The 12,361-nt window shown below is 38.1% G+C and overlaps 1 protein-coding gene across 1 annotated transcript in view; it reads right to left on the bottom strand.

Moving 5' to 3' along the window:
• The window catches only part of dusp22a (dual specificity phosphatase 22a), a 112,994-nt gene extending 103,192 nt beyond the window's left edge, over window positions 1–9,802 (bottom strand). The window contains exons 1-3 of the mRNA XM_048165479.1: window positions 9,778–9,802; window positions 3,840–3,922; window positions 3,319–3,368 (exon numbers count right to left, since the gene is read on the bottom strand). Coding sequence (XP_048021436.1) covers window positions 3,319–3,368; window positions 3,840–3,922; window positions 9,778–9,802 — 158 coding nt within the window. The remainder of the gene's footprint in view (window positions 1–3,318; window positions 3,369–3,839; window positions 3,923–9,777) is intronic.
• Window positions 9,803–12,361: the final 2,559 nt, after the last annotated feature.

Below are 12,361 nucleotides of genomic sequence, written 5' to 3'. Positions count from 1 at the left end.
ATGAAAAGCTACACACTCCATCAATTAGGGTTAGAAGAACTGTTGCCAAATTACATGTTAGAAACATAATAATCACTGCAATAATGATCCAGTCATAGAATCTTAAGCATTTGTCAATCTGGTTTGTCAATCAATCTGGTTTCAAGAGTGGCCACTCAACCGAGACTGCACTGCTGTCGGTCACTGAATCCTTGCGGATTGCAAAGGCTGATTCCAAATCATCAGTTCTCATTCTGCTAAATCTATCTGCTGCCTTTGACACGGTGAATCATCAGATCCTTCTGTCCACCCTCTCATCACTGGGCATCACAGGTACTCCACTTCACTGGCTTGAATCCTATCTCACAGGAAGGTCTTTCAGGGTTGCCTGGAGAGGAGAGATATCCAAAGCTTATCAACTGACCACAGGGGTTCCTCAGGGTTCAGTTCTTGGACCCCTCCTCTTCTCCATTTACACTACATCACTTGGTCCCATCATACAGGCACATGGTTTCTCCTACCATTGCTATGCTGATGACACACAACTTTTCCTTTCATTCCAACCAGATGATCCCACAGTAGCTGTACAAATCTCAAGCTGTCTGGCGGACATCTCGGCATGGATGAAAGAACATCATCTGCAGCTCAACCTGGCAAAGACTGAGCTTCTCGTCTTCCCTGCCAATCCGACTCTAAAGCATGATTTCAGGATCCAACAAGGTACATCCTCAATTACCTCATCAAATTCGGCCAGAAATCTTGGAGTAATCTTTGATGACCAACTGACCTTCAAAGACCACATTACAAAGGCCCTGGTCATTTCTAGGCTTGATTACTGCAACGCTCTTCTGGCTGGACTGCCATTATGCACAATCAAGCCTCTACAAATAAATTATAAATTATAAATACAATGAATGTTGCGATCCTATCGGACTTATGATAGCAACCTGAGTCGTAACAAAGCACTGTTCGCCAGAGGAGAACTGGCCCCCCGACTAAGCCTGGTTTCTCCCAAGATTTTTTTCTCCATTTTAACACCTATTTGCCACTTGTTTGCCACCTGATGTCACCTGTTGGAGTTTGGGTTCCTTGCCGCTGTCGCCTTTGGCTTGCTTAGTTGGGGACACTTGACATTTGACTTGATATTTGATATTTAACAGTGCTTTAATCTGCCTACATTGACACTATTCTTTAAGAGCTGCTGTGCAGCCAAAATAATGTACCAGTTATCAATGTAAAGCTGCTTTGACACAATCTACATTGTAAAAAGCACTATATAAATAAAGGTGACTTGACTTGACTTGACAAATGATTCAGAACACTGCAGCACGTCTTGTCTTTCACAAGCCCAAAAGAGCACACGTCACGCCTCTCTTCATCTCTCTACAGTGGCTACCACTTGCTGCTCGCATCAAATTCAAGGCGTTGACGCTTGCTTACAGATCTACCACAGGCTCAGCACCCTCCTACTTCCACTCACTCTTACGAGTCTACACTCCTACCAGAAGCCTATGCTCATTAAATGAGCGAAGGATCTTGGTATCATCACAGACAGGGATGAAATCACTCTCCAGGACATTCTTGTTCACTGTCTCTTGCTGGTGGAATGATCTTCCTGCCTTCATCCGGAATGCAGAATCCCTGGCATTATTCAAAATACAGCTGAAAACCCATCTCTTTCATGAGCACTTATCCTCATCCTAAAATAATTTTTTTTTTTTTAAAAATACATATAAAAAATACCTATACCTATCCTTTTACTTCCTTTTATCCCTCTCTATTGTAGCTATGATACTCTGAGCACTGCCTAAAACTTGTATTGTGAGCACTTCTTGTGTCTATTTGCCTTGTCATGACGACTCGCTTGTATTCCTCACTTGTAAGTCGCTTTGGATAAAATAATGTAAATGTAAATGTAAATGTTCATGTTAGAAAAAAATAGAAATGCTTTGGCAATACATTGTAATAATTATCATGCCAATAAAGCACATTTTATGTTGACATAAATTAATGTAATTGTTTGCGATTACAAGGTTAACAGGTATTATTGGTATAAGATTCATTCATAAGATTACTTCTTCTTCTTGGCCAGGTTATGTTTCTCCGTGTCATAAACTATAGGAGGGAGGCTTCCAAACCGTGAATTTTTAGGGGCGTGATATTTAAATGACGATTGTTTTCAGCCACCACATTTTTCAATGTACGATCATTCGTACGATAGAATTGCCAACATACGAATGTTTGATGAATCACATGTGAACCCTGTCGTAAGACTATTTCTGCGCTCGTTTCTACGTTAGATTGATAAATGAGGCCCATTGCATCTGCCATGTAATGTGAAATCATCAATTGCGTCACTTCACAGCCAATTTCAACTCCTCTCTTGTGGCCTCATGAGATAATCAAGTGTCTATCGGATGCACACTTCAGAATCTTGGCAGAAGTAGGAGGTTATCTGGGTACATTTTGCAGACTGTTTAAAGAATACTGTGAATTTGAACATACACATACCTTTTTTTGCCTTTTATATAGTAGGGCAGTAGGCATATTCCAATGCAAGGAATAAGAAATAAGAATAAGAAATTTCTCTCTTCTCTCTCTCTCACTCACACACACACACACACACACACACACACACACACACACACACACACACACTCAGTCACTCACTCACACACACACAGAGATTAATTACGTTATAATTCTGCCATCATAAGAGAGTCATGTGACTGTGAGGAACAGCTGTAGTTTTCAAATTACTCTGACAAATTCTACAGTGAGTGAGCCATTCTAAATATGATTCAAAGTTTATACAAATTGAGAAAGTCATTCTGGTATAAATCTTATATATTTCTGATTCTGTGTGTGTGTGTGTGTGTGTGTGTGTGTGTGTGTGTGTGTGTGTGTGTGTGTGTGTGTGTGTATGCGTTTTTGTGATTGAGGACACAAATTTGTATAATGACATGGGTATTACACTGATATTACGATTTAAACATTAAATATGAGGACATTTCATGAGTCCTCATATTTAAAATAGCTTTAAAAACATACTAAACAATGTTTTATTAAAAATGTAAAAATGCAGAATGTTTTCTGTGATGGGTAGGTTTAGGGGTGGGGTAGTGTAGGGGGATAGAATATACAGTTTGTATAAAAATCATTACATCTATGGAATGTCCTCACTAAGATAGCAAAACAAACCTGTGTGTGTGTGTGTGTGTGTGTGTGTGTGTGTGTGTTTGTGTGTGCGCGTGTGTGTGTGTGTGTGTTTGTGTGTGCGTGTGTGTGTGTGTGTGTGTTTGGGAAAGGCTTGTGTCTTCTGCAGTGAATGTGACTCACAAATTTTGGCTGGAGGCATCAGCTGCATTAATGCACAGATAGGTCATGTCCTAATGGAGAGAGCAAAAACAATTAGATAGTTAAAATACACCTTCTCAAATGTGCTTAAGTGTTGTAGTGCTTATGTGTTTGTTTCTGGAAAGAACCCATATGTTGTGTGTATGATAAAATTGTTAGGGGGAACTCATAATGAAAGGTTAAATGAACAACAGCTGTACAGTTTATCATCGCTGCCCCCTGCTGCTCATAACACACATACTGAAATTAATGCAACAAGCAGCATCATTCAGTTTCAACATTCCTATAAATAAACCACTACATCTTGTCAGATTAAAGTTATTATACATTCACATTATTTTTTGTGAACATGTTTAAAGCATACAAAACATGCCTCAAACTGTCCTGAACTTAGCTCCACGTACCATTAAGAAGTTACATTTCCTTATTGTCAATACATTACAGTGCCAGAGCATAAATGGAAAAATTATCTTCCTGTGGTCTCTGTGGAACACTGTTCTTACCTCTAACACAGGCTTGGCATTGTTGCACACGGAGAGGATATGAGTGATGCCATTGCGGGAAAGACTGTCTCTGTTTTCCGAGTCTGTTTAATGACAAAATTGTAGTTTTCAACCTAAGTGCTTAAGAAGATTGTAGTGCTCACCAGGTCTAAATGCTGCTGAACATTGACAGACATTCAGTCAGTGAGTGGGAGCAAGCAAATATCAACAATAATACTCCTGTAGCTAACAGTTGAGCATGGCGGTAATAATATCAAGGTCGTGGGTTTAATTCCCAGGGAATGCATGAACTGATAAAATGCATAAAAAGGTCTGAAAAATACAAGCATAACTAAATTCTATGGTGTTCTGAATGGTTGCTAGGTGCTTGCTTACTGGTCCAAGCCTAAAGAGTCTCTGTGATGTTCTGGTCTCTAGATTCTGGCTTGGGTTCTTTTTTCAATGTGGTATTTTTTACCTGTTTTACTGTCCAGCAAGTGATAATGGTGCACACTTAGAGTGAGTCTCAGTCAGCTCCCTAGTTCAATATTCAGGAGATTGATCAGGGAGTCTGCCATTTTAATGGGTTAGTTCACCCTCATGTCGTTCCAAACCCGTATAATCTTCGTTCATCTTCAAAACACAAATTAAGATAAGATGAATTAAGATTAAGATGAAATCTGAGAGGTTTCTGACCTCGCTATAGGCAGCATAATTCGCTTCAGTGCTGATGATGTTGCGGTAACATCAAGCGTTGTGATTGGTCAGAATCATTTACATTTACATTTACATTTATTCATTTGGCAGACGCTTTTATCCAAAGCGACTTACAAGTGAGGAATACAACAAGCGAGTCGTCATGACGAGGCAAATAGACAAGAAGTGCTCATAATACAAGTTATAGGCAGTGCTCAGATTATCCTAAAATACAATAGAGAGGGATTAGAGGAAGTGAAAGGATAGGAGTAAGAAGTTTTTTTTTTTTTTTTTTTTTTTTTTTTTTTTCATCAAGAATCATCATCAAGAATCGGGGACATCAAGACAACCTGGCCTTTTGTACAATTATAATAAAATATACAGTCTTTACCATAAATTTAAGTCCTGCGATACCTAAAATAGACACGCCAGTCTCATCTGCTATCAAAAATAATGTAAATGAGACTGAAGCATAAAAGGCCAGATATGTAGCTGAAGGCTACAGACAAGTGATGAGTGTAGATTTCAAGGAGACTTTCTCCCCAACAGCAAATATCACTTAGCCTTGATGCAAATGGCGGCACAAAATGATCCTGACCTCCATCAGATGGATGTAAAAACTGCTTATTTGCATGCTCCAAAAGGTACATTTCAAAAGTACTAGAGAGATTCAATATGTCAGACTGTAAACAGGTCAACACCATGTGAGCAAAAGCTTGACTACAACAGTGATGGTGATCCTATTGATCCTAAAAGGTACTGTGAGGCTGTAGGTAGTTTGATCTATCTGATGACATGTACTAGACCTGATCTAAGTTATGTGTCAGTAATCTATCTCAATACCTGTCTGGTCCAAATGAACAACACTGGTCTACAGTTAAACATGTGATGAGGTACTTAAAAGGTACAACTGATCATGAACTGTTACAAGAAAAGTGAAGGAAAACTTAAACTTGTGGCATACAGTGATGCTGATTAGGCATCAGATCTAAATTACAGGCGGAGTATGACAGGATACAGTTTTAGTCTTGCTCAAAATGGCCATCTGATTTCCTGGAAGTCAAAGTTGCTTTGTCTACATGTAAAGCAGAGTATATGGCACTGGCTACAACCACACTGGAAAGTATATATCTTGTACAGTTGTTGAACAGCATGGAAAATGACTGTCTGTATGAGCCAGTACAAATCTTTGAAGATAACCAAGGTGCCATTGCTTTATTAAAGAACCCAGTGTGTCATCAGAGATGTAAAACATGTTGATACAAGGTATCATTTCATTCGATCAGCACTCAATTATATTATTTACAATGGTTATATTGTTACAATGGTATACTGTACAGTATGAGCCATATCTAAACATGATCCAGAAGCGCAGGCGTTTTCTCTGGGCCAAGGCTCATTTAAAATGGACTGTGGCAAAGTGGAAAACTGTTCTGTGGTCAGACGAATCAAAATTTGAAGTTCTTTTTGGAAAACGGACGCCATGTCATCCGGACTAAAGAGAACAAGGACAACCCAAGTTGTTATCAGCGCTCGGTTCAGAAGCCTGCATCTCTGATGGTAACAGAAAACCGAGTGATGTGTGTGTGTTTTTCCTCCATATAATTTATTAAAATTACTGTTTATTGCTCACACAAATGGCTGCGCCAACATGACAAAAGAAAATATAACCCATTATAAGTCTACAATGGATGAGTGCGTCACGACAAATTCTCGAAAATAAACTGATGCCTCGTTCTACTTCCGACATTTCAAGCGCTCGCGCTATTTCTGACATGAAGAACAAATGGATTTGCAACAGTCACTTTGTTGCATCCAGTGGAGACAACATCATGCTGTTGCAGCACAATGCAGAGCAATGCGACAACTGTCGTATTTTCTGTCGTAACTTTTGTGGGGTTTCTGTCTGTCTGTGCAAGTCAGACAAGACATTTCACACCTATAGGAACAGACTTTGTGTAACAAGACGGGGGATCCATGTGCAGGCTTTATTGAACAGATCTCGTGGTCAAACAGGCAATGATCAAACAGTGGCAAACAGGTACGGCAAAGGATAGACAAATACGTGGTCGAAGAACAGGCAGTAAGTCATGGCAGGCAGATATCAGTCACAAGTCCAAGAGAGAGCAAATAGTCCAAAGGGCAGGCAGCAGAGAATCGTACACAGGAAACAGACTGGGTCAATAACAGGCAGACAAAAACAATGACAAACGCTCAGAAATGCAAACCGTAGTAATACAAGACCTCGCAATGAGTGTGAGAATGAGAGAGGCTTAAATAGTCCAGGTAATGTGCTGCAGCTGGGTGTGGGTGATTGCTGATTGGTGGAGTGAGTGCAGGTGATTGAAAGGGGGATTATGGGAAATGGAGTCTGGGAATGACTGGAACTGTTACACTTTGCTTGCTTAAGTTCTGTGGTTACAGAAGTCTTCTTGAAACACATTAACAATTTATTTGTGCATATCATAAAAAAAAGATCACAACATTAGCAAACAACAATCAAGCATTCTACATTATTTTCTTTTTGATAAGCCTCTTTTTTTTTTTTTTTTGCATTTGAGCCCCTGCCCGCATTTCCGGTCTCCCTTTCTGAATTACAAATGAAGAGTTCATTTGCAAAAACCGATAAACGCCACTTTAAAAAATACATGAACTAACTGCTATGTGTTATTTTCCACATATAGCACGTTCTGAACCCTAAATATGTTTTGTCAGAAAAGCCGGCATTGTCATTGTCAAGGCATCGCAAATTCACATTTTACAGCAGAAACCGACAAGCGCCCTTGTTGTTTGTGTACAGAAACTGATGTTTGTTTTAGCAAATCAGCGTGCAGTATTCAGGTCAGGTGACAAAGCTTCTAGTCACTTCAAAAAGACGTTTCGTCAAAGCTGACTAAAAGCTATCGAGGATTTATAATTTCGACTCCTGCAAGTCCTTGTACACCATACACGTCTTACATGCTGAAACTTTTGTTGTCTTTTTGTGTGTGTGTGTGCGCACATGTGCGTGCCTGTGTGTGTATGTGTGTTCTGATCTGTTAGTATGTGTATGCGTTTCTGTGCACACCTGTGTTTGAGTGTGTTTTAAATGCAATTACAAAGCAATTACTTGGTTTTGTTTAACTCTGAAACATGAAATGTGGAGTTATCTGCTTTTGCCAAAAAGAGACTGTTGGAGTTATCTGCTTTTGCTAAGAAACAAACTTTTCTAACCCTGACCCTAACCTTAAACTGACCCTAACCCTAAACTAAAAAAAATGTAGCGAAAATTAACTCAAAGGGGAAATATTAATAATTATTCATAACTCATTATGATTATTAATTATGATTAATTATGAATATGCAAATCCGTTAATCAGATTAACTGGACGTAGCTACATTAAAATTAACATTACAATCAGTTAACCTGTTCGTCCAGTGAACGCTCAGTGTTGATTGTTTATTAATTCTAAGAAATGTCAATTTCCAAGTTATGGAAAAATAATATTTCTTATTGTACTGTACTACTCAGAGCCCGTAGTCCGGATCTATCACTTAAGAGGCAATTCATTAGCAGACGGAGTCAGAACCAAACGTGTATTGTGCACAATCTTTATTAACTAACTCACAAACACATAACTAAACTTACAAACACATAACATAACATACATAAAGGGTCACACACACACACACACACACGCAAGTCAGAATGAGTAATGATAGTGTTGAACCGGAAGAGATGCTGTTACTAGAGCTACATGAAATGTCAAAGGCAATCTGGAAAGGAATCATCAGTTTCTTCAGCAATAGCAAGGTAAGTCTTACAAATTAATACTAACTTGCTGTTTAGTGTTAAAATGTACGATACTTGCAAAATGCCTTTAGGCTGAGGAGCGTCGGATCTGCAGGTTGAGGATAACTCTTGACGTTATCGTCTGAAGTTGTTGCCAGTCTGTTGGGTGATGAGCACATGGCTGGGTGTTGTAGGCCAGGGGCCTACCAGCCTTGCGGCCGGGCCTAGAGAGGCCGGCCGCAAGGAGATTTGTTCGGTCCAGAAGCAAGGAAGAAGAGAAAAAAAGTGGCACTGTTCGCTGGTTTTTAACCTCTGGTCAAAGTCACACCTCTCAGTTGTTGACCGGACCAATGAAGATGTTGTAATTCTGGGTGGCAACACCCCTCCTGTCAGGGCTTTTACAACCCAGAAAGATTAACAAGCTGAGTTCTTGAATCAGAACTATTAAATATTCTTTTAATACCGATGTGTTGCACAGGTATGGATGTACCGCATACACAAACATTTAAATCTTCCCGCTACGAACGTATAGACACTAAACATGGCATGATTGAAGTTACCGTGCAGGTCATAACATTTAACAATCATCAAACATGTAAATACAATGAGTACAATACAACATCAGTAATAATGGATACCATTTCCTGAGAAGGAATCATTTATAGCACAGTCTGTCTATACATTAATGCCATAGAGTCTGTGTTCTGTGTGGAAAATGCAGGGAAGATGCAGATTTTCTGTGTCTCTACTCTGTTCTCCATGCGGCAACCACATTCCTCAGCGCAATAAACTTGTAACTGAAAACTTCCCGGGGGATGGGTACAGACTCCAGAGTGAGCTTAAAACTATTGGTTAACTAACCAATAATTGTGTCTGATTTGCCTCAGTCATTACAAAAAGTTATCTGTTTTTACTAATGAACTCTTCAAATATAATAAAAATAGACAGTGGTCTACTTACACGCAGGCGCAGAACGTGTGTGCTGGCTGATAGTAAGCTGTAGTTCTCTTGGTGTGTTCATGTCCATTTTTTTGCCTCGACGCAGATGACGCGAGGTGACAACACAGTCGGCTTTTATCAGTGCTAGCTCTTTGGCGTCAATTTGGTGTGTCCCTACCCTTAAGTTTTAAAGGGTAAGTTCACCCCAAAATGAAAATTCAGTAACACTTTACATTAAGGTTCCCTTTGTAAAGGGTTTATAAAGGTGTTTGTTAATGAGTAATAAGTAATTTACAAATGCATTATAAATCATTAATAATGCAGTTATAACTGCATGAATAAAAAGGAATTTTAACTCATGTTATAAATGCTTAATAAATGTATTTATTAACATTTATTTCACTCAAAACCAGATTCCTGGCTTAATTCATGACGCAGCAAAAATTGACTATCGTAATTAGACTGAAGGATGTTGTATTTGTAGTTTTCTTATTAATATCTCATGACTGCCACTTTTCTTACTAAGTTGCTTACCAGAAGTTTCTGTCTTACCTATGATACTCTCCAAAAAGGTCATGATGTCTGTCCACAGCAGTGTATAAAAACTGTTTTTTTTTTTGTTTGTTTGTTTGTTTGTTTTTTCAACTTTATTTTGATTAATGTAATGAATGGAAAGTGGAAACCTGTGAACCATTTATTAATGTTATAAACATTAATAACCTGTGAAAGTGAACCTTAATGTAAAGTGGAAACCTGTGAACCATTTATTCATGAGTTATAAACATTAATAACCTGTGAAAGTGAACCTTAATGTAAAGTGAACACATGTGAACCATTTATTCATGAGTTATAAACATTAATAACCTGTGAAAGTGAACCTTAATGTAAAGTGAACACATGTGAACCATTTATTCATGAGTTATAAACATTAATAACATGTGAAAGTGAACCTTAATGTAAAGTGAACACATGCAAACCTTATATTCATAAGTTATAAACATTAATAACCTGTGAAATGTAAAGTGAACATATGTGAATCATGTTTTTATTAATTATTAATGTACACACAGAAGATAGTATTTTTTCTGATGAAATATTTTATTTTTGATGCATGTATCAGTAAACACAACTTTAAATTTGAAACAAAAACAAAATAAACTTTTCTTTTACAGAACAAAATTACAGAGCATGACTTCTCATGAAAAGTGGCTTATGCAAGTAAACTCACATTAAAAAATTCAGAGAAACAATCAAGTATTACAAAAAAGATAAGCATCACACCTATAAGCCAAACATATTTGATACAAGCTGAATAACCACACCTAAATATGTATTATTTTATTTAACAGTTGTGTAAATCATTAAATCAATGACCGAATGCACCGTTATAGAACAACAGCATATTAATATGCATTCAATAATTATTTTTGATATCATGATAAAGGCCACCATAACTTGAGTAATGGGATTTGGCCATCTGCACTTGGAGTACCTGCGCGGGAGTGCCGGAGTGCCAGAGCGGTTATTTGTTTAAGATAACTACAAACTAACACAGCGATTACTTATATTATATAAACACTAGAAAAACATATGGTGCATCTCAATCAATTTCCTAGTTCAGTAGTCAGGGCACTGATCAGGGAGTCGGCCACATTCATTTTCATGATATACTGATTCACGACCTAGGGAGCTAGGGAGCTGATTGAGACGCAGGGATGTTCTGCGTTTTCACCTCAGTTAGCTTACCCATCAAATCAGTAAACTAAAATTTTCACTTTAAAGCATGTTGGAACAGTACTGTTAGTACTGTCTGACTTCTTCTCATTAAAAGTGGCAAGGCTTTATTGTATGCTCACTAGTGCCAACTCCTGTCACACGCCAGAACACACTTAGTGATGTGAACCTGAAAGCGTATAATAAAGTATATATCCTACGACTACTTATAATAATAATAATAAGAAGAAGAAGAAGAAGAATACATTGCATATTATACATTATTGTCACAGTTGGTTGTGAAGAGCAGTGAGGAAGCAGGATTTAGATGCAGCAGTACTATTTTTTATTATGAAGATAACTGAACTCAAAAATGTAGGAAAACAAACTAAACGATAGTTATAGAAAACTAGACGTGACAATAATATATTAGGCTATACTTTATATACTCTTTCAGGTCACTCGTTCAGGGTTACATCACTAAGCATGCATGTTTTCGCTTTTTTGGCTAAAAGTTGCAGGCTTGCCTTCCAGTGGCTTTGCTCAGAGCCATAGAGAGAGAGAGCTGCAACAACAGAAGTTCAAAACGCTTGATCGTCATGTGATTCGCGTAGACTTCAGATAGTTCCAGGAAGTGCTTCGGCGGCAATTCAAAAAGATAGGGTTAGAGAGACAGAACCATGATTTTTGGTCATTTGTAGTCAATACATGCATCGGTTTACAATATTTATGTAATACATCGACATGTGAATGTAGTATGTGTATGTAGTTACAGCAATGTTGTTTTTAAAAAATAAAAACCTGCTAATATTTGAGGATTAGTGTTGTCAACCAGCAATGACTGCCTTGTTAACATATTTCTGACATAAATTCACCCATACAGGTTTGCTTACTCAAATATACATTATAAAATAAGGATTTTTTTTTTCCTTTATTGTACATTTAATAAGGAATAAGGATATTCTCATTTTACCACTTCCACCCACCCAGTCCCGGCGCCATGGGCGGGCATTGGGGGGCCTGGCCCTCCCTGTGAGTCACTAGTGCCCGCCCTGGACGAGCCTGCTGTCTCCCTTCACCGTCCTTCCTTGCTTGTTTGCACAATTTATTTTTATTAATTTTTTTATCAATAGGCTGCTGTTATCAAAAGTTATCGTTTTGTATATACATAACTCATGAATAAAAATAAAAATGTGTTTGGTCTGATTTTAAAAAAAAATAATTTTAAACGTATTTGATTGGTTTGTCGATAGTGAGCGCGGAAATATTTGGTTGTTTGCTTTGCTAAGCATAGCGCTACCGCTTAACGTTAGTTGTAATTTAAAAAATGATGAGCGATCGCTGTGGCAGTGATATGGATATACGGCGTTTCTTTAATCAAAAACCACCAAAGTTGGCAGGAGAGAGCAGCAGCGATGTAACG

Source organism: Megalobrama amblycephala, linkage group LG18 (genome assembly GCF_018812025.1).
Source record: "Megalobrama amblycephala isolate DHTTF-2021 linkage group LG18, ASM1881202v1, whole genome shotgun sequence".
Classification (NCBI taxonomy): Eukaryota; Metazoa; Chordata; class Actinopteri; order Cypriniformes; family Xenocyprididae; genus Megalobrama; species Megalobrama amblycephala.
This window is presented reverse-complemented; position numbering and strand designations above follow the sequence as displayed.